We start from the raw sequence: 24,180 nt of genomic DNA, 5'->3' as shown, positions 1-24,180 counted from the left end.
TAATATTAATAGCTTTCTTCGGTTTTAATCTCGCGTACAGTGTTTGAATACATCTCCCGTTATTTCGCCGTGCAATGCATTTGTGTAAATATAGTTTATCCTTTTACATTAAAAGTAACCAAGAAAATGAGATTCCTAAATGAAAAGGCGCTTCAGAGACACTGATGTTTTCTTTTCATATGCTGCTGTTATGATTCTGCAGAAACCGACAGCCTTTACCTCTGGCGCAAGTAGTAGACGTACTATCAGCACAACTTTAAATTTTCTCAGCAAGACGGGCGACATAATTTCTGTTTGATAATCATGAAACCAATTTCCTGATATTTACATTTAATGAATTTATAATGGAACTAGCATGAGGAAATGGGACACATAGGAGGGCAACAACGAAAATATTTAGATAATCAAAGAAGGATTACTTTTATAGAGTGTAAATGATTTTATTGTTTTTCAAAATATTCCCCTTTAACATCAATACATTTTTGCATTCGATGAACTAAGTCCTTAAACCAATAATGCCACTCTTCCTTGGGCACTTCGGAAACCAGGTGTTTCATTGCTTCATCTGACGAAAAGTAATTTAACTTTTGGAAACAAAAATAAATCGCTAGATACCATGTCAGAGTTGTACGGCGAAGGGTCCACAGTGCTGACCTTTAAGGAATCCAGAAACTCAGCTGTATGCGACGATGCGTTATCATGATGGAAAATAATTTTTCCTTTTGGGTGTTTCTTTAGGAACTTTTGAAAAAACGCGTAAAGATTCCTTTTTTTACCAATCGGCAGTAACGGTCGGTTTTTTTTTTGTAATGCTTTATTTAGTAGCAATACGGTCCATTTTAGGGGAAAAAAGGCAGTCATCTTCGTACAAGCATTGCGAAGTCGTCCAACTTCCAACGATATTCCGAACCAAAGTTTAGATGCGCCTTGGAATTTTTCCAAAGTCTTTCTGCAACATTCAGTGCATTGTTGTTTCTGATTGGTAGTCAGTTTATGTGAACCTCATCGACAACGCAGTTTTCTCACGTCTACTGTTGACGTAAAATGTTTTGGCGTTGACTCGTACCAAACGCCCCACGTCGCCAGAATGAAATTATCGTATGGCATTATTGGCCGGGAGGCCCCATCTGTGGTTATTCGTCCGCCTGTTGCAACCCTTTGTTCGAAGCCACGTCATCGACTTGTGCGTCGATGATGATGATGATGATGATGATGATCAATTCATCATGAGGACAACACACCGAGCTGATAAAAACCTTGTACCCGGCTGGGAATCAAACCCGGGCCCCTACATGAAAGTCAGTTGCCCTGATTTTTCACTTGCAGAGGCGGACGTCGCCCGAATAATTTAATAAGATGTCCGTCAATCGTCTCCAAGCATAGCTCGGACAGCGGCAATATTTTCATCAGTTACAGTTCCTCTTGAGTGTCTTTACGAAATTCAACACTAAGAAAAACCGATCTCGTGTGAAGTCGCTGTACCGATTTTAAATTGTTACCTATCGCCAAGAGTTTTGTTCGGACGGCTCGCTTTAATATGACTGAGAATATTCCCTACTTCCCGAAAATATTTTACTGGCTGCTAATACATATCCTCCGTCATTGCTTCCATCAATCAAAACGCCAATATACGGTACGCAAAAGTAATTGTAGTTATTTTGAAGCCAATGTTTTCACTGAAGTCGAGCAAAATATTTGTTCGAAAGGTTTTGTGAAACCCAAGTTTTATCTAAATTTGCTGTAAGCCTATTATTCTTAACACGCAATACGTGCTTCGTACACGAAAACCTCATTCTTACTACTGCAATGTCCCTGTCTTGTGTTACAAATTTAGTCAATCATTACAGTTTTGAATTAAAAACCATGTGGGTGGAGAAGACAGTGCATTGAAGTGACCGGCCAGAATAATCAATTTTATCACGGACATTACCCTGTTTTTGTCTAGCCATCGGATACTATCCTGTGTCATACTAAAGTAATACAATTCTACGTTCTAGCTTTTTGTAAAAGTCGTCTAATATCATAGACTTCTACGCTCTGCTCGGAGAATCAAAATAGGTGCTGGGACTGTTTTGATGTTACTGCACTGTATAGTATATACAGTCGATACAGAACGATTTGTCATTTTATGAACTGCATTACCCTTACTACGAAACAGCCAGTCAATCCTTCTATGAAAAAAAGGAGTTAAATTTCGAATATACAAGTAAACCGAATGCAGTAAGATTATATCCTAATGTAAAGACATTCGATACAAGTTTTAGGGAAAAAACTGTTGTTAATTAATGCAGAATTGACAGTCCTATTTTGACAGTTACTTTAGAGTAAACTAATCGCCACCACTTGTGATAAATTTATCAGACGTCTACTTTAAGCGGAAAAGCATTCGCAGTATGTCCTCCATAACGGAACTTATCTAAACTGAAGGATCTTCTGGCTCCGTGTCTTCAGATTCACTGTCTCTCGTTTCATCCAGTTGTATCATCACAGATTCCACTATGGTGTCTCTTAAACCTTGGTTCAAGAAATCAGTTTCTTGAAATGCTTCTGCGTGTTTTACGCACCTCTCCCCATCCTGCTGAGTAACGTTGTCAAGAGCTTCGTGTGTTAGCTTCTCGACACCAACAAGTTTGAAAGTAGTGTTTCTTTTCGCAACATCTCGCTTTACTTGGGCCCATATCAATTCAGTGGGATTTTACTGGCGGTGATACGGTAGTAGACGTACCACTTGGTGACCCATTTCGTTTGCCAATTGATCAAATTCGTAAGTCTTTTTGGCACCTACGATCTTACTTAGACAAGAGTCCAGACTTCGTTTCATCGACTGCAAATGAAACATTTCTCATTAACCATTCCATAATATCTGCCTTGCGCCAATTTGAACGTGACAGCTTTTCTATCTGAACGGAGTGGTAGCTGGCGTTATTCATCACGATAATTGACCCTTCTTCCAGCGCAGACCACAGTCGAATAAAACCAATTCTTTAAAACTTCTCCATTCATTTCTAAATGGTTATCGGATTGGCAGGAACTTTTCCCACCACGAAAAACAAGTTTGGCCTCTGGTGTGAAGTCTGTGGTTAATGAACCAGTGTGGGTGATGACTAATCAGCCACGTCTGCCAGCAGGCACTTTAAAACCGCCGTTTCCTTGGGAGTCGTGTCATATATATACTTATTGGTGTGGTTCTGTGAAACCCAAGTTCCATTCAAGTACACTACAGGCCTGGTGTCTTCAGCACGTAAGCCGGCCGAAGTGGCCGAGTCGTTCTAGGCGCTTCAGTCTGGAAACGCGCGACCGCTACGGTCGCAGATTCGAATCCTGCCTCGGGCATGGATGTGTGTGGTGTCATTAGGCTACTTAGGATTAAGTAGTTCTAAGTTCTAGGGGACTGATGACCTCAGAAGTTAAGTCCCATAGTGCTCAGAGCCATTTGAACCATTTCAGAACGTAAGAAGTGCATTGTACGCAAAACTTCGCTCTTGCTGCTGCCATGTCTGCGTTCCATTAAGAATTATCGTCCGTCATTACACTTATTTAATCGGAAACCAATGGAGCGGAGAAGACGAAGAACGGAGATGTCTGAGCCCGAGTAATTAATTTTTTCACGGATGTCAGCCTGTATTTTTTTTAGCTGTTGGATACTCTCCTCTGTCGTAATACCCAAGTACAGTTATACGCACGAGCTCTTTGTTAAAATCGTCAAAGTCGGTTGATTTCCATTCACGTTCGATCCCTTTCTTGGAGATCGAAACACTCATTCACGTCTAGAGATTCTGTCAATGACAGATTTCCTAATATGGCCTACAGTTGTCTTGGAGACACCACACGCCTTAGCATTAAGTTTATGAATTTGCGCTAAATTTAAGTTATTCCTCGCTTCTTCATTGTTGGCCAGATCAGTAAAAAACTTGAGTACATTCGATATGATAATTTTCGATTGTTTACGATTGTCTTTCCACCCTTTACGCAGACCGACCTGAGGAGTACTACAAGTAGGCCAGCGCTCTTGCATTGTTGTTCACCACCGAACACACGTCAGAGCACTTTTCTAAAGACAGAAAGACACTGAGATCAGACGTGAACACTCGATATAGCACAGTAAAACTGAGCTTTCAGTTGCTCTGACCTACCGTACCGCTAACGGTACCTACATGGCAACAAAGCCGAGAGGCGGGCGAATCACAACCCGCAGCCCCTGTTGGCGGCAGGCAGCGGCCGTGACCTTGAGGCCCTACTTTCGTGCCGGCCACTCTACCACAAATACGTTTCCATGATCTATAGCAAAAACGTAACGTAATCTGAAAAAGGATAAAAATCACATTAACCGTGAAACGAAATGGAAATTAAGCTACCCAAGCCAGGAGAGGTGATAGTGGAAACACGTCTGTGTGATTGTTTCGAAACACGCTATCTAATGAAAAGTATCTGGACACGTCTACGCAAAGCAGAATTGATCACTAGATGTCACGAGACGCGGACCCACCAGTATAAAAAGAAGCGGGGAGTAAGGGCAGAATGTGTCAGTCACTTCGAAAGTGAACTATCGCCTGTTCACCGTAAGAAATATCCAGATGTAAACATTACGCTGCCTATTCTTCCGCGTTTTCTATGACTTCGTTGGACTTTATTTCCCATGGCACTTCAGCTGTGTATAATCGGGTATAATAATAACCTTAGTTTTATGCATCAGCATAGTTAGCCTGTACTACTCAGCAAAGGTAACCCCACGAAAAACGCTTTACCAGGGCACTTAAACGAGAAATGATGTATCGCTCACACTCACACAGGAAAAACAGTCATCAAAGTTTACAAAAGGTTTTGACTGAAGAGAGAAACGTCTGCTTCGACGATAATAAAATCACAATTACAGTGTCTCGCAGGTATGAAGACTTGACAGTATGGTGATTCCAGAGTCTGACAAAGTAACTCAATTAGCATCTTCATAGGATGTAAAATGTAGACTGGCAGTGGCAAGGAAAGCGTTTATGAAGAAGACAAATTTGTTAACATTGAGTATAGATTTCACATTACTAATGAGAAAGTATTGAATAGAATTGGGGAGAAGAGGAGTTTGTGGCACAACTTGACAAGAAGAAGGGACCGGTTGGTAGGACATGTTCTGCGGCATCAAGGGATCACAAATTTAGCATTGGAGGGCAGCGTGGAGGGTAAAAATCGTAGATGGAGACCAAGAGATGAATACACTAAGCAGATTCAGAAGGATGTAGGTTGCAGTAAGTACTGGGAGATGAAGAAGCTTGCACAGGATAGAGTAGCATGGAGAGCTGCATCAAACCAGTCTCAGGACTGAAGACAACAACAACAACAACAGAGATACGGAAAATATTCTAAGTCCGAATAAGCTGTCCTGAATAAAACTAGTATATGAGCAAAAAGTCTGTCTTGGATACAATCCGATTGCGCCAAGCGAACAACGGTAAAGACTGAATACACTGGCGTCGGTCCCTACAATGGGCTTCGAGAGCGGCTAAGACGATGGAGTGAATAGCACCCGCTCGGAGGCTAGGAGAGGCTCTCGAAGCCGGAAGAACTGACTTGTGTAACTCTGGCGCCGGTCTTTACAGGGGTCTGCGGCGGAATACTCGCGGCCCTATTTTCTGATCACGTGTGGCGGACGCGAATACGGCCCTTGGAAATGGCGGTATCAGTTTGCGCTGGAACCGTTGCCTAGTGTCCGGCAGTTTGCGACAAGGCGAGTCCGCGTCGCTGAGGCATGCAGGGGCCATGTAGGCTGCACGCATGCCCGAGGTGCCTGAAGGGTTGCCGATAGCTGTTGCATGTGAGCAACTGCAGATTATCTTATGGAAGCTTACTTGCTTCTGTTCGACATCCCACAAATGAATGTTAGTAATGTTTTGTTTCATCTGTTTTCAATTGCTTTATTTTAACACTTCACACAGATTTGTACTTGAAAGTGCTTCAACACGGAAATCATTCGCGTCAAAAGTATTAATATAAAACACAAGGAAGCATATTAGACCAAACATTACACCTGCAGATAATAAATAAAATCGACAAACAGCAGACAAATAATAGAACCTGAAATGCCATTAAATTTTAAAAGGGATAAATTAATATACTCCAATAATACGCTGCTTAAGGGACGAGGAGGAAACCGTATTTTAGCTATCTGCGAGAGCCGTGTGTGGCTTTATAAGTGTATTGCAGAGATTTTTCTATATAATGATATACTGAAGAAACACCGGTAAGCTCGGATGTCATTTCTACAAGTTCGTTTACTGGTAGCGACAGATGTTTTCCGATAACTTCTCAAAAAACATTGAAAAGTAGCAGCTTTTTACCACTTTTTAACGATGTTCCTCTTCTGTACTTCACAAAAGAACGCGACACGGCTTAAGCTATTTTCACGTTACATATGGGAAACGCGAACGAGTGAGAAGCATCGCAGTGACCGCCCGCGTGATAGTTGAGAAGTAGTTGTGAAAGAGGGGGTGTGGGGAGGGGACTTCCCGCTTCGCCATTTTGTTCAGTGCTGTATTAACAACGGAATAGGTATTTTTTCTCACCTTCCTACCCTCTTTCAGAATGATGTATTTAACAGAGCGCTTCTGTACAGGAAGATCACCATTTACAAATTGAGGTACTGTGTGCACTGCATTGGCATATGCAAAGGTTGATTTTCCTCCACACACTCCATGTCCTCTCGAGTGTACAACGCAAGATGTCATTTAGATACACATTAAAAAAAAATACAAGGGACTCGAACCTCCTACCTTAACTCAGTTACTATATCCACCACGCTAACACAACTGTGTAGATTTGTTTTTATGACGATACTACACCAAGTTTCTCTAATTTATTGAAAATGACGGTGAAAACTAGAGCGTTTCGGCATTTCATGTTCAAAGGAGAAATAGAGAGCACAAGATTTGGTACGTAGGAGATCTGCAGCTGAGAGGCGTAATACTTAATTCATACCAACAGTTTCGAGATTTTAAAATCCCATTTTCAGATGTACGAAATTGTAGTATTTGATAATACATAACTTGTGGTCAGTGCAAGAGTAGTGGTTGGCGTCCCTACCGTGCGGCTGCCCGGCGTCGGACAGTTCCCGCCAAGATGCAATTATTGGAACTCTTACACTCTTTGGCCCGATCGCATGTTATGAATTACCAACTAATGGATTTTAAAATCTCGAAACCATTCGTGGTTTGAATAAATATTAGTATGGCTGAAGAGGATCTCTCTAAATAAATAATTATAAATTAAGAGAGTATATACAAACCAAGCCGACCTGTACCCATCAGAACCAGCCATAACGTCGCGCACAGAACCGTTCAGAGGAAGGATTCGTACACAGATTTGAAATGAGAAATACATGGCGTAAGCATTCGCCATACAGATCAGCAAAACTATTGCTATCTGTTAATTCTTTAGAACGTCTTTAAGTTTCACTAGCGGTAGTATAACACAAAATGCCTAACTCATCAATAGGGTCTACTTCCAGTGGCGTAATAACACCCGTGCACCTGTGATACGATCGCCTACGAGTCGCTGCACATGTGTTTGTTTACATTAGGATCGTTCTTACGTTGACAGTGTACAGTTATTGGATGTCACCTGAGTAATATATCCATCAAGTACATTTCAACCTTTCCAAAGCTGCACAAGTCGACAGTGGTGTGACTGAGAAGAAGCGCTAAGGAACAAGCGCAGCCAAATTAAGACCAGATAAACCTCATTCATTGACAGACAGGGACAGTCGAGCATTAGATAGGATTGTTGTAGAAAATAGCGTGAAATCAGTGGAGGGAATCACACGAGTACCGGCAGTCCAGCCAGCAGTTGACTGTGCGTAGGGAGTTAAGAAGAATGGAGTACAATTGTCGAGCAGCTCCTCATAAGTTATATATTTCTACGTGGTGTGTCTAAAAAGTTCGGTGAATGGTTTCATATCTGAACGGCAATTTAGCGCATGTGCGTGTGCATGCGCGTATGTGTGTGTGTGTGTGTGTGTGTGTGTGTGTGTGTGTGTGCGCGTGTGTGTGTGTGTGTGTGTGTGTGTGTGCGTGAATTCCTAAGGGACCAAACTGCTGAGAACGTGGTGATGGAGAGCGAGGGGGCGGGGGGGGGGGGGGGTGGAGATCGAGAACGTAATGGTTCGCTAATATATTTATAAAATCGGCGGAATTAATATGGATCGTCCTCCCCATCATCAGCTGGGTACGCTTGCGTCTCTTGTCACATGCTTATGAATTCAGATGCTAGTGTAACGTTAAAAGAAAATGAGGAAAGCCCTTCGACTTTATGCCATCGTTTATCTATTCAAGTAGCTGCGTTGCTCTCATGAGGCTGACTGGTCACTCTTTACGTCATTCCGCCGCAGACAATACCGAGAAGGCTACCTTAGCGGAACCTCAATGTATCTTTCACTCTGTAATCTGAAACGGCTACTCTCTGGAAGAACAGTGCTGTGTACCGCCTCCGCCACCACCCGCTACTATAGCCGAGGTCTCCTTCCAAACCTTTTCTCAGTGTAACAGACTGAGCGCTTGTGTCACTGTTCTTGGTAATCCATCCATCGGATGGAGACGTGAAAACTGTGCTACCTGCACAGTGCTACTGGACATAATCAGGCCATCGGGTGATCCCAGCTTTCACGTTCTCAACCTTGTCATTTACAGCACAGCCATGACACTGAAACTCTACATTGGCAGATACTCTTAAAAACACGACGCTCGCAGTGAAGAAGAGGTGCCATTGTGTCGGAGAGATGATAGCCTTTCCAGTTAGACTCAGCAGCTTCCGGCCAACAGTGACACTGACTTCAATTTTTTGATATCGCGCGGCGACCTCCCTACTTTTCTCGAGTTGTATGTAAAACAGGGCTGTACCATGCACGGGGGAGGCGAGACGGGCCCCATCTAGGGCACAGGCCTAATGTAAGAATGAATTGTCCTATACCTCGTATTCGCATCTTCTGCATACTGTTGTCACAGTGCCATTTTCTCCAAGTAGCAGTATTAGGAAGCGATTGCCACCAGGGAAAGCTATCGCTAATACGATCTATATGACAACAGCTCTGGTCAGGCGTGCTGTAAGGTGGCTGTTAGCACACTGTTGCCAGACCGTGACTCACATGCATTTCATACTCACATACACCTCTGTTTCTCGTTGTAATAGTTCCTGCATTGGTAAAAATCAATATAATTACGTTTTGGCGGTAAAATATTGACGTCGGTTTTCAGGCATATCGTTATGCAGTCATTGTAACTGTACGTTATTTGAATTTAAAAGCCTTGTCATTCACTTTCTTATTTGTCGTTTGTAGTGTGTAAAATTATTACAGACAACATTAGGGATTATGTGTTCATCCAAAGTGGAAAAGTACAAAAATTTGCAACAAAAACGCATATCAGGGTAAAAATGTAACTACTGTAATCTCAATCGTGCTAACGGAAATGCATAATTGACGCTATGACATATTCTAAACAACCTGATATTAGCTATAAGATAGCTGAAATCTAGATAAGCAGTGACCTGATTACCATGAGATCGCTTGTTGTAAACGCATACCTTGTTTTAATTATTGTTCAGCAACTGAGCAGACCAATTCACTGTGGAAACCAATCTGAAGTACATGGATTTTGGACATGAATGAGTCCAAAATACTAAACGTACAACTTGTTTACGATACAGTTTTTTTATTACATCATTACTTATGAAATGTTATTTTTATAACAGAACAGTAGATGGAGTGAAAAGTGCAAAATGTGTCAGATGCCCGTGTAATTTTTGGTATGTATGTACCGTTCAGTTCTGCACGTAAAGTGGTGTGCCTTAATTGTGTGTACACGTGCAGTTCATTAAACTGTATGATTTGTAGGCATATATACACTGTGTGACCAAAGGATCCGGACACCTGGCTGAAAATGACATGCAAGCTCGTGGCGCCTTCCATCGATAATGCTGGAATTCAATATGGTGTTGGCCCACCCTTAGCCTTGATGACAGCTTCCACTCTCGCAGGTATACGTTCAATCAGTTGCTGGAAGGTTTATTGGAGAATGGTAGCCCATTCTTCACGGAATGCTGCACTGAGGAGAGGTATCGATGTCGGTCGGTGAGGCCTGGCACGAAGTCGACGTTCCAAAACATCCCAAAGGTGTTCTATAGGATTCAGGTCAGGACTGTGTGCAGGCCAGTCCATTACAGGGACGTTATTGTCGTGTAGCCACAGGCCGTGCATTATGAACAGGTGCTCGATCGTGTTGAATTATGTAATCGCCATCCTCGAATTGCTATTCAACAGTGGGAAGCAAGAAGGTGCTTAAAACATCAATGAAGGCTTGTGCTGTGATAGTGCCACGCAAAACAATAAGGGGTGCAAGCCCCCTCCATGATAAACACGACCACACCATTAAGGCCACCGCCTCCGAGTTTTACTGTTGGCACTACACACGCAGGCAGATGCGTTAACCGGGCATTCGCCATACTCACACCCTGTCATCGGATCGCCACATTGTGTACCGTGATTCGTCACTCCACACAACGTTTTTCCACTGTTTAATTGTCCAGTGTTTACGCTCCTTACACCAAGCGAGGCGTCTTTTGGATCCTGATGCAGTTTGGAAATCCTGTGTGATAGTCTGGATAGATGTCGGCCTATTACACATTACGACCCTCTTCAGCTGTCGAAGGTCTCTAGTCAGCAGACGAAGTTGGCCTGTACGCTTCTGTGCTGCACGTCTCCCTTCACGTTACCACTTCACTATGACATCGGAAACAGTGGACCCAGGGATGTTTAGGGGTGTGGAAATCTCGCGCACAGACATATGACACAAGTGACACACAATCACTCGACCGCGTTCGAAGTCCGTGAGTTCCGCGGAGCGCCACATTCTGCTCTCTCACGATGTCTAATGACTATTGAGGCCACTGATATGGAGTACCTGGAAGTAGGTGTCAACACAATGCACTTAATATGAGAAACATGTGTTTTAGGGGGTGTTCGGATACTTTTAATCACATAATGTACGTATAGTTAACACAAAAAATGACGCAACACGCACTAAAGTGGCAACACAACTTATCACAGTCTTCTTTATGGAAATATTATTTGAAGGTTTAATGCCCGCAATATGAAACACGTAAAGAGCGGTGTGAAGCAACGTACTAGTCCGTCTGTTAACAAAACATCTCAGGTTGCTCTTGAATTGTCATTTCAATGAATTTAATAATGGTTTATGTCATGGGTTCGCGTAGAGAAATAATGTTGTGTGGCATATTTATCATTGACCACATCGGAGTAAGTTAATTTCTCTGAATTTGCTTAACTGAGATAAAAGATATCCGTTATACGGCAACCACAAGAATTTAATGAAAACTACTGTTAATCTTTTCAGACAAATTAAATGACACTGAAGTTAAATAATACAATTTAATTGCAAACATTTTAAGTTACTGCCACGGCTCCGTGTCGTTTAATATTGGCAACATTCAAATAAGACGTTGCAGCCGTGGAAATGGCCGACAACAATTATTCATAGACTCACGTCGTATTGCACGTTCTGATATTCTGAAAAAAATATGTCATTAGTTTCCTAACATGCAAGGATACTGAAGATACATAAATTGAGGTTTTAAGAGCAAATAAACACTTTTATTTGATCGAAATGCAACGTAAGTATACTTACGACGTCTCTAACGTTTATCTTCATCCAAGATCAAGACCAGAGTTAGTAATTACAAAAAATCATTCAACTGTTTCACAGATATTAATGTTTTTAACATTGAACAAAGACAAAGAATAATATACTTAATAAATCGATATTGTTTTTAAATACAACTACGTTGAATGTTAAATTTTTTCTGTACATTTTTATTTACGCCTAAATTCGTTGCTCTGTTCATAATTCCATATAAATAAGTATTGTTCTCCCCAGGGCCACCAGTACATGCCCCATCTCAATTGTCTTCACTTTGTTCATCCTTCTGATCGCATTTTTCTTATTCATCTTTTTCTTCGCTGCTCTCATCGTTGTTTTCTGAGTCGTCATTGCAGTTGATGATAATAGGCTCTATTACAATATCTCGGATAATATCTTTCGCAAAATCTTCTTTCTGTAGATTTTCAGTATGCTGAAGATGTTTCTGCCATTGTTCGATTGTAACGTTTTCCAGGGTCTCGTGAAGTAAGCGCGCAACACGTGCTGTTTTACACATGTTGTTCTTCACTGCTACTTCTCTCTTGACTTGAGTTCAAATGAGCTCAGTCGGGTTACACTGACCATGATAAGGCGGTAAGCGTACTGCTTCGTGCCCGCTTTGATTTGCCAGTACATCTAGCTCATAAATAGGCTATTCTTTGTTTAAACGAACCATATCCAGCGTCTCAGCTCTTGTTTCAGTAAGTGTGACGGCAATGTTCTCCGTGGTTAGCCAAGCTGCTGTGTGAGCCTTCTGTGTTTTCCTAGTTGGAGCTCGGTTCGTGACAACCGTTGTCCATGACGATAACGGAACCTTCCTCCAGCAAACAAAAAAAAAAAAAAAACAATTATTAAACTTAGCTGTGTTCGTTTCCGAATAATAATCTTCTGGTTTGTTTGTTTTGCAACATCTGTATACTAATTTACTTTTGAAAATCAGTCTTCGCCGACCCCAAATGCACAGCGATCAGCATGGCCCCCTTTCTCAACAGGTTCCTTAAGACTCCCACTTTTCCTAGAATTCTGCCAGATGTAACCCAAGTTTCATCCACTTCACGCGTTCGTTTAAAGCAGCTGCACAACGGTTGGAATTCACGATATCCAGTTTTATGACGCTATACGATAAGTTGATTTGAAAAAAGCGTATGGGTCCGTATGATAGCAAAATGAATTGTCGAAACTAGTTGCTTTCAGAACAAAATAAAATATCTTTAAGTGTACGGCTGTTGGTAAAGTTTATTGATATTGAAAAGTACGTACCAGCTGATGTCCCCTGATCGTAATGGACCAACAGAGACATAAAATGTAGGTCACATGTCGCCTGAAGTACGCAGCGAATTCATCATCCGCAAAAATTTAATTCTGGAGGCCACTCTGTCGCCGGCCGCGGTGGTCTCGCGGTTCTAGGCGCGCAGTCCGGAACCGTGCGACTGCTACGGTCGCAGGTTCGAATCCTGCCTCGGGCATGGATGTGTGTGATGTCCTTGGGTTAGTTAGGTTTAAGTAGTTCTAAGTTCTAGGGGACTGATGACCTTAGAAGTTAAGTCCCATAGTGCTCAGAGCCATTTGAACCATTTTTTTGAGCCACTCTGTCCTTGTGTTCAAGCAAAAATTGTCTGCCATCATTCTGACGCTTGTGTTCAAAACCTATGTAGTTTAATATTCGTCTTCACAGATCTAGCAGATCCGGTAAAATTTATAACTTTTTTCTCAACGTTGGCAATTTTCCCTCACGACACACGCGCTGGACAGTTCTAAAACCAACGCCACAAGCTGCAGCATAAATAGTTTGCACATTAGCAAGTCTTTATCTTACAATGGTTGTTATTTCGATAACATATCATTGCATATTTTTGGTATCATCGCTATTGATTTGTTTACCTTCCCCGAATCTTCGCCGGCCAGTGTGGCCGAGCGGTTCTAGGCGCTTCAGTCTGGAACCGCGCGACCGCTACGGTCGCAGATTCGAATCCTGCCTTGGGCATCGCAGGTTCGAATCCTGCCTCGGGCATGGATGTGTGTGATGTCCTTAGGTTAGTTAGGTTTAAGTAGTTCTGAGTTCTAGGGGACTGATGACCTCAGATGTTAAGTCCCATAGTGCTCAGAGCCATTTGAACCGTATCTTTCTTAACGAGCGTATGTGGCGTTAGCTGTTTTATTCGGTGGTTTGGTATTTAACTAATTTGTAAATGAAAACGATAATCTTATTTTATTACATTGAGTAATTACCAATTAATTTTTCTCCCGGCTAAAGAATTGGTCAAGTTGCTAATGTGTAAGTGTCGCTAAATCACAGTTCATACAACAGATTCTATACAACTATGTATTATGATGGAAACAGTTATCTTCAGCAAAATGATCATTAAAACCGCCGAATATCAGCTGCGCACAACACTGACGTATGTTACCTGAAACAATATTCTTCGCAACTCGTGCGTAATAAATTTCGGCTCCATACATCAGCTAGAAAAGTTTCTTATAAGGATCGTGCTATGAGCACTGTTTTTAAAGAACCAATCTGATTCGAATCATTTTCATGAAAATGAGTTCGGGACCACCGATGCACATTTATTTTTACACATTTGTATTACGTTTGGCATTTATGTCTGCAGAGTTGCGTAATTTGAATTTGCCGCTGAGATAATTGTTAAGATAGCGGCAGACAATTGATATAGACACTCTATTGCTAGACCAAATAAGTAAGTATTTGAAATGCTTATTAAACTCTATAAACTCTACTTTGGTATTGTGCACTATTTAGACTTCATCAAGCAAACATTTGATTTGTTTCTAAGGAAAACACAGACAAAAACGCGATACAAATCGCTATCATCAATGGCTGCGCTCCTTGCAGCGGAAAGAAATAATTAACACAGATAATGCTTACTGAGAGAGGAATTAAAGTTACAAATAATTATTCACTCATATTTATAATAATAATGAACTCTATTCTCAAGTAATAATTAACAAATAATTACAATTTCTTGACAGACCTCAGTTTGATATGCGTCCGCAACCTACAAAAGCCAACCAACAAAAGGTAAAAACAAAGGAAGGCAAACGCAGATCATAAAAGGAATTTACAGTTATTATTGTCTTTGTATGATACACATCGATATGTCCAATTACATCATAGAATATAAATAATTATCTAATAATTATCTAATATAAATAATTAATATTTATCATCGTTTTCACTGTTTTTTCATACGTCGAATAGATTATGTTTATAACTGTTAGAGGCATAATTTCCTCTCGTCGCACTGTAGCCAAAAATTTATCACATGGATGTTACACGTGATTGTAGATGTCAACACCTCACCAGCATTGTATACAAGATGTTTTAAATATTTATAGACATTGTAGATTATGGACTTGCTTTGCCGCTGGAACTCGGCTGTCTTTTTCCAACCGCATTCCTCCTGCTGCCAAAGTGGGTTTTATTGGAGTTGTTTGTAAACCGGTCCCACAGAGCACAGAGGAAACCTCTCCTTCTTTCTGCTCTTTCATTTTCAACTTACACAGATACTTCCATTCAGTAAATACATTGCACAAATAATATCATGAAGTACACCTTTTTTTCCCGGGTTCGATTCCCGGCGGGGTCAGGGATTTTCTCTGCCTCGTGATGGCTGGGTGTTGTGTGCTGTCCTTAGGTTAGCTAGGTTTAAGTAGTTCTAAGTTCTAGGGGACTGATGACCATAGATATTAAGTCCCATAGTGCTCAGAGCCATTTGAACCATTTGAGTACACCTTTTTACGTAGAGACAGGTTGCCTGAGGTAATAACTCGATACAGAATGGAAAACATGAACTGCTCGAAAATCGACAGTCTCGCTACTGACGCTCTAATGCCACTCGAACTGGGCAACTAAAGACCCTCAGCGTTGCCATTTTCGAATCTTAGAGAGAGAGAGAGAGAGAGAGAGAGAGAGAGAGCGCATTACGCGGGATAGGCGCGAGTGCGGCATCAGCGCTCTTGCAGCCAGTTTGCCCGGCCAGAGCTTTAGGTAATGTTCAACAATGGAGTCCTTGCTGCTGCTTCGCTACAGTATCTCCAAGATCAGCAAGCAGATGCTGAAGCAGATGTACAGGGTGTCCGAAAAGTCTTTCCCTGATTACATAAATTGATAACTCAGGCTAGAAGTAAGATACAAGTATGAAACTGGTGTCTAATTGTTTACAAACTATCGAAGTTTTTTTCACACATCAGTAAACTTCCACATGAGCACTCTTGGTAGCACATAGCACATCTAGGTGATATTCAATTTTCGTCCACACATTAGCCAACATCACTGGAGGGATAGATTCAACGACAGTGGTTATCCGTTGCCGCAGGGTTTCAAGATCTGGTACACGTGTTCGGTAGACCTCGTCCTTGACATAACCCCATAAAAAGAAGTCTAATGGGGTTATGTCAGGAGAGCGTGGAGGCCAAACCGTTGGCCCATCACGACCAATCCATTGCCCAGGAAAGGTCATATCGAGATAGGCACAGACGTCCAAACCCCAATGAGGCGGTGCACCGTCTTGCTGAAACAAGACATCGGGGTGATACTGAAGCAGCCGAGGAAAAGCATACAGTTGCAACATGTCCAGATACACTGCAGATGTGATGGTAGCCTCAGCGAAGAAGAATGGCCCGATAATTCGATCGTGCAATAGCGCGCACCAAACATTCACTTTGGACTGCCTCTGGCGCATTCCATGACCTCGCCAGGGGGTTGTGAACCCCAAATGTGCACATTATGGCGATTCACTACTCCACTGACAAAAAAGGTCGCTTCGTCGGAAAAGGCAATTCACTGAGATAACCATCATCGTCCTCAATAGGTGATAGCATTTCGACCGCAAAGTCATATCGACGTCTACTGTCATTGGGCAACAAGGCCTGAACGATTTGCACTTTGTATGCACGAAACAATAAACGTTTGTATAAAATGTCATGGAGAGAGCTTTTTGGTATCTGTAATTCACGTGAGGCCCTGCGCACCGATTTCTTCGGAATTCGCATAAAAGACTGCCTTACAGCTTCCACCCTGTCTGCTGAGGTTCTTGGTCGACCAGACCTCGGAAGGTCAGCAACCGATCCTGTGTTCTTGAACCTCTCATACCAAGCTTTAATGCTCTTCACATCAGGTGGATTCCTTCCAAATGTTGTCTGGAAGTGTCTTTGCACTGTGGTTGGTGATCGTGTCTCATGGTACCACAGGACACACTGTGCCTTATCCTGATTGGTTAACATGGCTTCTTGGGCACTGCACCTCATCCACTACTTACGTACTGCGAACCTAAAACAGAAAAAAAACTTCGATAGCTGTAAACAATTCGACACAAGTTTCATATTTGTATCTTACTTCTAGCCTGAGTTATCAATTTATGTAATCAGTGAAAGACTTTTCGAACACCCTGTACTATTTGACCGTATGCTTCCTGATTTCTGCCGGCTAAAGACTACTAGTAATTTATGAAGGGCCAATAAAATGTATTCTTTGTTAAACATCATACTAAAACCAATGTGTAATAGCCGCCATAAACAATAAGATGTAGATTTTGTTTCAGTTCCAATTTTTTTTGGATAATTTATACATCTGAGTTTATTTAGTACAGTGAAACACACAAATTGTTAAATGCAAAATTTTCATCAGTTTAATTCGTTTAATATTTTTTGCAGTATTTCGTTTTTTATTAAACCTACTGATAAAATTATAAAATTTACTGAATATATTGCAGAAGTGATGTTACGGAAAAAGTGGCGGGGCTACTTGGCAGTACAGCCAGGCTTGCAGGATCCGTTCTGTACGATTCTGATTCTAAGCCGGGGTGTTTCTTGTTTCAGGCGATGGCACCGACGACCAGCCATTCGTCTCGGACCGCGAGAAGATGTCCGGATACGAAACCAACCTCTACCTCTACTCCGTAAGTACTGCCGCTGCCTGTGCACTGAGTAACGCCGATATTTCGTCGTGTAGTCCTTCTAGCACCTGTTCATGATGTTCTTTATATGCCCACCTGATTTTTAACTTCAAACCGCAGTACCACGTTTGACCTCTATGGATTTCTGTGCCCCAGAGGCACTCTAAGAAACTTCTGTCTCAGTTTTTTGTCAGTATTACACTGAAGCGCCAAAGAAACTGGTACAGACATGCCTATTGCAATACAGAGATTTGTAAACAGGCAGAAAACGACGATGTGGTCGGCGACGCCTATATAAGACAACAAGTGTCTGGCGCAGTTGTTGGATCGGTTACTGCTGCTACAATGGCAGGTTATCAAGATTTAAGTGAGTCTGAACGTGGTGTCATAGTCGGCGCACGAGCGATGGGACACAGCATCTCCGAGATAGCGACGAAGTGGGGATTTTCCCGTACGACCATTTCACGAATATACCGTGAATATCACGAATCAGGTAATACATGAAACCCCCGAAATCGCTGCGGCCGGGAAAAGATCCTGCTGGAAAAGGTTCCACGACGACTGAAGAGGATCGTTCAAGGTGACAGAAGCGCAATCCTTCCGCAAATGCTGCAGCTTTCAATGCTGGGCCATCAATAAGTGTCAGCGTGCGAACCATTCAACGAAACATCATCGATACAGGCTTTCAGAGCAAAAGGCCCACTCGCGTACCCTTGACGACTGCGCGACACAAAGTTTTATGTCTCTCCTGGGCCCGTCAACAAAGACTTTGGACTGTTGATGACTGGAAACATGTCACCTGATAGAACAGGTCTCGTTTAAAATTGTATCGAGTGGATGGACGTTTACGGGTATGGAGACAACCTCATAAATCCATGGACCCTGCATGTCAGCAGGGGACTGTTCAAGCTGATGGAAGCTCTTGAATGGTGTGGGGCGTATGCAGTTGGAGTGGATTGGACTCCTGATACGTCTAGATACGACTCTGATGGGTGAAACATACGTAAGTATCCTGCCTGATCATCTGCATCCATTCATGTCCATTGTGCATTCCGACGGACTTGGGCAATTGCAGCAGGACAATGCGACACCCCACACATCCAGAATTGCTATAGAGTGACTCCAGGAACACTCTTCTAAGTTTAAACACTTCCGCTGGCCACCGAACTCTCCAGAACATTATTGAACATTACTGGGACGCCTTGCCGCAGCATGCTGTTCAGAAGAGATCTCCACCCCTGCTTATTCGTACGGATTTATGGACAGCCCCGCAGGATTCATGGTGTCAGTTCCCTCCAGCACTATTTCAGATATTAGTCGAGTCCATGCCACGTTGTGTTGCGGCACTTTTGCATGCTCGCGAGGGCTCTCCGTGCTGCTAGCCAGGGGTACCAGTTTCTTTGGCTCTTCAGTGTAGAAACATGTGTTGGTCACTGAGGAAGTTGTCTTGGTTGGTGCCCGTTTGCTTACAATATCTTCCTTGTTTGAAGTGTTCTGTACAGTCATTCGTATTTGCACTACAGGTGCGATTTGGCCTTGTAGATAGGAAAATTTTGTCATGCCCTGTACCTTCACGGTTTCTCCAGCTCTGTGTTGACCGTTCACTGGTATCATCTGTCTGTACGGAAGGTCGCCTTGATGTCTCGTGGATATATGATACCAGCTGCGTGATTACCATTTATCTTGCATGATTATCACCATTTCGTGTTTATTACGATCATTTTCGTGTAATATATTACAGATGTTATTGACTGTGTCTTGTAATTAACCTAAACGGAAAGTAACAGAAAGAAGGCTGAAATATTGAATTCGGTCTTCTGAAGTTGTTTCACTGCGGAAGATCGTAACACAGTACCTCCTTCCAAACATCGTGCGAATGCCAAAATGGCAGATGTAGAGATAACCGATCGACTAGGAATCGAATCCCGATCCTTTTTCTTTTTTTTTCCCCTCTAGTGTGATTGAACCCCAGTCCATGAGATCAGTAGACAAGTATTTTCCGACCTTTTTTTCTGGTCACTTTTCTACCTACCTTTTTTCTTTTCATTTGTTTATGATGCCACTTGGTCATTCCATGTCAAGTGTCCCAGTATAGAAGAAGATCCCAGCTGGACCATCTTCAATTTTGATGAAATTTGTACAGGGTGTACCTGAGGGCCCTTCGTGAACTTATGCGAAGTTTCAGGCTCACCTGCAACTTGGTTGAGGTGCTAGAACCATTTTCTTGAAGACCACTTTTACAGAGAGCGAAAAGTCGTGGAGAAATCAAGTTTGGCATTCCACTGTTCGTAATGTAAAAGAGCTAGACTCTTGCTTCTGGGTATAGTGATACAGCTTTGTGTGCTCTATACACAAATGTTGCAAGTAGAGTTCAGAAAGCAATGCATTTGGCATAACCTCAGTTCGAAGTGGGCAACAAATCATGTCGCGAGGAATTTGCCCCATAGTTTAACGAGGCATAAGTAGTGGAGAAAGTGCGCTATGGACCTGGTCTTTTTCCAAACTTTTTAGTGCATCACAAATTTTGGCCTGGCTTGTGTGTTTCATTACTGTGCTACCATCCTGTAAATTTGCTAAAAAACATGAATGTATCAAAATATATCCGTGTTCAAAGTCGTGTATCTCAAAATGGACACCTACCACATTACATTCATTAACATCATTCAACAGAGCACATTTCATTCTATTAGAAAAATTTATTTTCATTTGGGTGTCTCTTTGGGTAAGGTGCAAAAAATTCGCCTAAACCATTGACTTTTTGGTAATTCGGAAAATCCTTGCGTTGGTCCATGGTGGCTATCTACATCTACATCTACATCTATACTCCGCGAGCCACCTTACGGTGTGTGGCGGAGGGTACTTATTGTACCACTATCTGATCCCCCCTTCCCTGTTCCATTCACGAATTGTGCGTGGGAAGAACGACTGCTTGTAAGTCTCCGTATTTGCTCTAATTTCTCGGATCTTTTCGTTGTGATCATTACGCGAGATATATGTGGGCGGTAGTAATATGTTGCCCATCTCTTCCCGGAATGTGCTCTCTCGTAATTTCGATAATAAACCTCTCCGTATTGCGTAACGCCTTTCTTGAAGTGTCCGCCACTGGAGCTTGTTCAGCATCTCCGTAACGCTCTCGCGCTGACTAAATGTCCCCATGACGAATCGCGCTGCTTTTCGCTGGATCATGTCTATCTCTTCTATTAATCCAACCTGGTAAGGGTCCCATACTGATGAGCAATACTCAAGAATCGGACGAACAAGCGTTTTGTAAGCTACTTCTTTCGTCGATGAGTCACATTTTCTTAGAATTCTTCCTATGAATCTCAACCTGGCGCCTGCTTTTCCCACTATTTGTTTTATGTGATCATTCCACTTCAGATCGCTCCGGATAGTAACTCCTAAGTATTTTACGGTCGTTACCGCTTCCAATGATTTACCACCTATGGCATAATCGTACTGGAATGGATTTCTGCCCCTATGTATGCGCATTATATTACATTTATCTACGTTTAGGGAAAGCTGCCAGCTGTCGCACCATGCATTAATCCTCTGCAGGTCTTCCTGGAGTACGTACGAGTCTTCTGATGTTGCTACTTTCTTGTAGACAACCGTGTCATCTGCAAATAGCCTCACGGAGCTACCGATGTTGTCAACTAAGTCATTTATGTATATTGTAAACAATAAAGGTCCTATCACGCTTCCTTGCGGTACTCCCGAAATTACCTCTACATCTGCAGATTTTGAACCGTTAAGAATGACATGTTTGTTCTTTCTTCTAGGAAATCCTGAATCCAATCACAAACCTGGTCCGATATTCCGTAAGCTCGTATTTTTTTCACTAAACGTAAGTGCGGAAACGTATCAAATGCCTTCCTGAAGTTCAGGAATACGGCATCAATCTGCTCGCCAGTGTCTACGGCACTGTGAATTTCTTGGGCAAATAGGGCGAGCTGAGTTTCACATGATCTCTGTTTGCGGAATCCATGTTGGTTATGATGAAGGAGATTTGTATTATCTAAGAACGTCATAATACGAGAACACAAAACATGTTCCATTATTCTACAACAGATTGACGTAAGCGAAATAGGCCTATAATTATTCGCATCTGATTTATGACCCTTCTTGAAAATGGGAACGACCTGCGCTTTCTTCCAGTCGCTAGGTACTTTACGTTCTTCCAGCGATCTACGATAAATTGCTGATAGAAAGGGGGCAAGTTCTTTAGCATAATCACTGTATAATCTTAAGGGTATCTCGTCTGGTCCGGATGCTTTTCCGCTACTAAGTGATAGCAGTTGTTTTTCAATTCCGATATCGTTTATTTCAATATTTTCCATTTTGGCGTCCGTGCGACGGCTGAAGTCAGGGACCGTGTTACGATTTTCCGCAGTGAAACAGTTTCGGAACACTGAATTCAGTATTTCTGCCTTTCTTCGGTCGTCCTCTGTTTCGGTGCCATCGTGGTCAACGAGTGACTGAATAGGGGATTTAGATCCGCTTACCGATTTTACATATGACCAAAACTTTTTAGGGTTCTTGTTTTGATTGTTTGCCAATGTTTTATGTTCGAATTCGTTGAATGCTTCTCTCATTGCTCTCTTTACGCTCTTTTTCGCTTCGTTCAGCTTTTCCTTATCAGCTATGATTCGACTACTCTTAAACCTATGATGAAGCTTTCTTTGTTTCCGTAGTACCTTTCGTACATGATTGTTATACCACGGTGGATCTTTCCCCTCGCTTTGGACCTTAGTCGGTACGAACTTATCTAAGGCGTACTGGACAATGTTTCTGAATTTTTTCCATTTTTGTTCCACATCCTCTTCCTCAGAAATGAACGTTTGATGGTGGTCACTCAGATATTCTGCGATTTGTGCCCTATCACTCTTGTTAAGCAAATATATTTTCCTTCCTTTCTTGGCATTTCTTATTACACTTGTAGTCATTGATGCAACCACTGACTTATGATCACTGATACCCTCTTCTACATTCACGGAGTCGAAAAGTTCCGGTCTATTTGTTGCTATGAGGTCTAAAACGTTAGCTTCACGAGTTGGTTCTCTAACTATCTGCTCGAAGTAATTCTCGGACAAGGCAGTCAGGATAATGTCACAAGAGTCTCTGTCCCTGGCTCCAGTTCTGATTGTGTGACTATCCCATTCTATACCTGGTAGATTGAAGTCCCCCCCCTATTACAATGGTATGATCACGAAACTTCTTCACGACGTTCTGCAGGTTCTCTCTGAGGCGCTCAACTACTACGGTTGCTGATGCAGGTGGTCTATAGAAGCATCCGACTATCATATCTGACCCACCTTTGATACTTAACTTAACCCAGATTATTTCACATTCGCATTCGCTAATAACTTCACTGGATATTATTGAATTCTTTACTGCTATAAATACTCCTCCACCATTGGCGTTTATCCTATCCTTGCGGTATATATTCCATTCTGTGTCTAGGATTTCGTTACTGTTCACTTCCGGTTTTAACCAACTTTCCGTTCCTAATACTATATGCGCACTATTTCCTTCAATAAGAGATACTAATTCAGGAACCTTGCCCTGGATACTCCTGCAGTTTACCAATATTACGTTAACTTTTCCTGTTTTTGGTCTCTGAGGACGGACGTTCTTTATCAACGATGATAATGTCCTCTCTGGTAAGCCGTCAGGTATTTTATCGTTTCGCCCAAGGGGGGGTCCCTCTAACCTAAAAAACCCCCGTGTGCACGCCACACGTACTCTGCTACCCTAGTAGCTGCTTCCGGTGTGTAGTGCACGCCTGACCTGTCTAGGGGGGCCCTACAGTTCTCCACCCAATAACGGAGGTCGATGAATTTGCAACCATTATAGTCGCAGAGTCGTCTGAGCCTCTGGTTTAGACCCTCCACACGGCTCCAAACCAGAGGACCGCGATCGACTCTGGGCACTATGCTGCAGATATTAAGCTCAGCTTGCACTCCGCGTGCGATGCTGGTTGTCTTCACCAAATCAGCCAGCCGCCGGAAGGAACCAAGGATGACCTCAGAACCCAAGCGGCAGGCGTCATTCGTTCCGACATGTGCTACTATCTGCAGCCGGTCACACCCAGTGCGTTCAATAGCTGCCGGAAGAGCCTCCTCCACATTACGGACGAGTTCCCCCGGCAAGCACACCGAGTGCACACTGGCATTCTTCCCCGACCTACCCGCTATTTTCCTGAGGGGCTCCATAACCCGCCTAACGTTGGAGCTCCCTATAACTAATAGGCCCGCCCTCTGTGACTGTCGGGACCTTGCCGGAGAATCGGCCACTGGCCCAACAGGCGAGGCATCCTGTGGTGGCTCGGAAACGATGTCATCACCACTAGGAAGTACCCCGTACCTGTTGGAAAGGGGTAAGGCAGCTGCCACGCGGCCAGATCCCACCTTCGCCTTTCGGCCAGGCACGCGCGAGCCCACCACTGTCCGCCATTCACCCTGGAGTGATGGCTGACCGGTAAGATGCTCACTGCCGGAAGACGCAGCGACATCAGGGGTTCCATGTGATTCCAAGGCCACTACCAATCTCAAAACTGGTAACCCCATCGCCAA

The 24,180-nt window shown here is 42.8% G+C and overlaps 1 protein-coding gene across 1 annotated transcript in view; it reads left to right on the top strand.

Moving 5' to 3' along the window:
• LOC124798500 (solute carrier family 12 member 6) overlaps positions 1-24,180 on the top strand; it is a 427,524-nt gene that overhangs the window by 202,054 nt on the left and 201,290 nt on the right. Inside the window, exon 3 of the mRNA XM_047261938.1 lies at positions 17,532-17,611. Within this exon, the coding sequence (XP_047117894.1) occupies positions 17,576-17,611 (36 nt within the window). The 5' untranslated portion in view covers positions 17,532-17,575. The remainder of the gene's footprint in view (positions 1-17,531; positions 17,612-24,180) is intronic.

Source organism: Schistocerca piceifrons, chromosome 5 (genome assembly GCF_021461385.2).
Source record: "Schistocerca piceifrons isolate TAMUIC-IGC-003096 chromosome 5, iqSchPice1.1, whole genome shotgun sequence".
Taxonomy (NCBI): domain Eukaryota; kingdom Metazoa; phylum Arthropoda; class Insecta; order Orthoptera; family Acrididae; genus Schistocerca; species Schistocerca piceifrons.
This window is presented reverse-complemented; position numbering and strand designations above follow the sequence as displayed.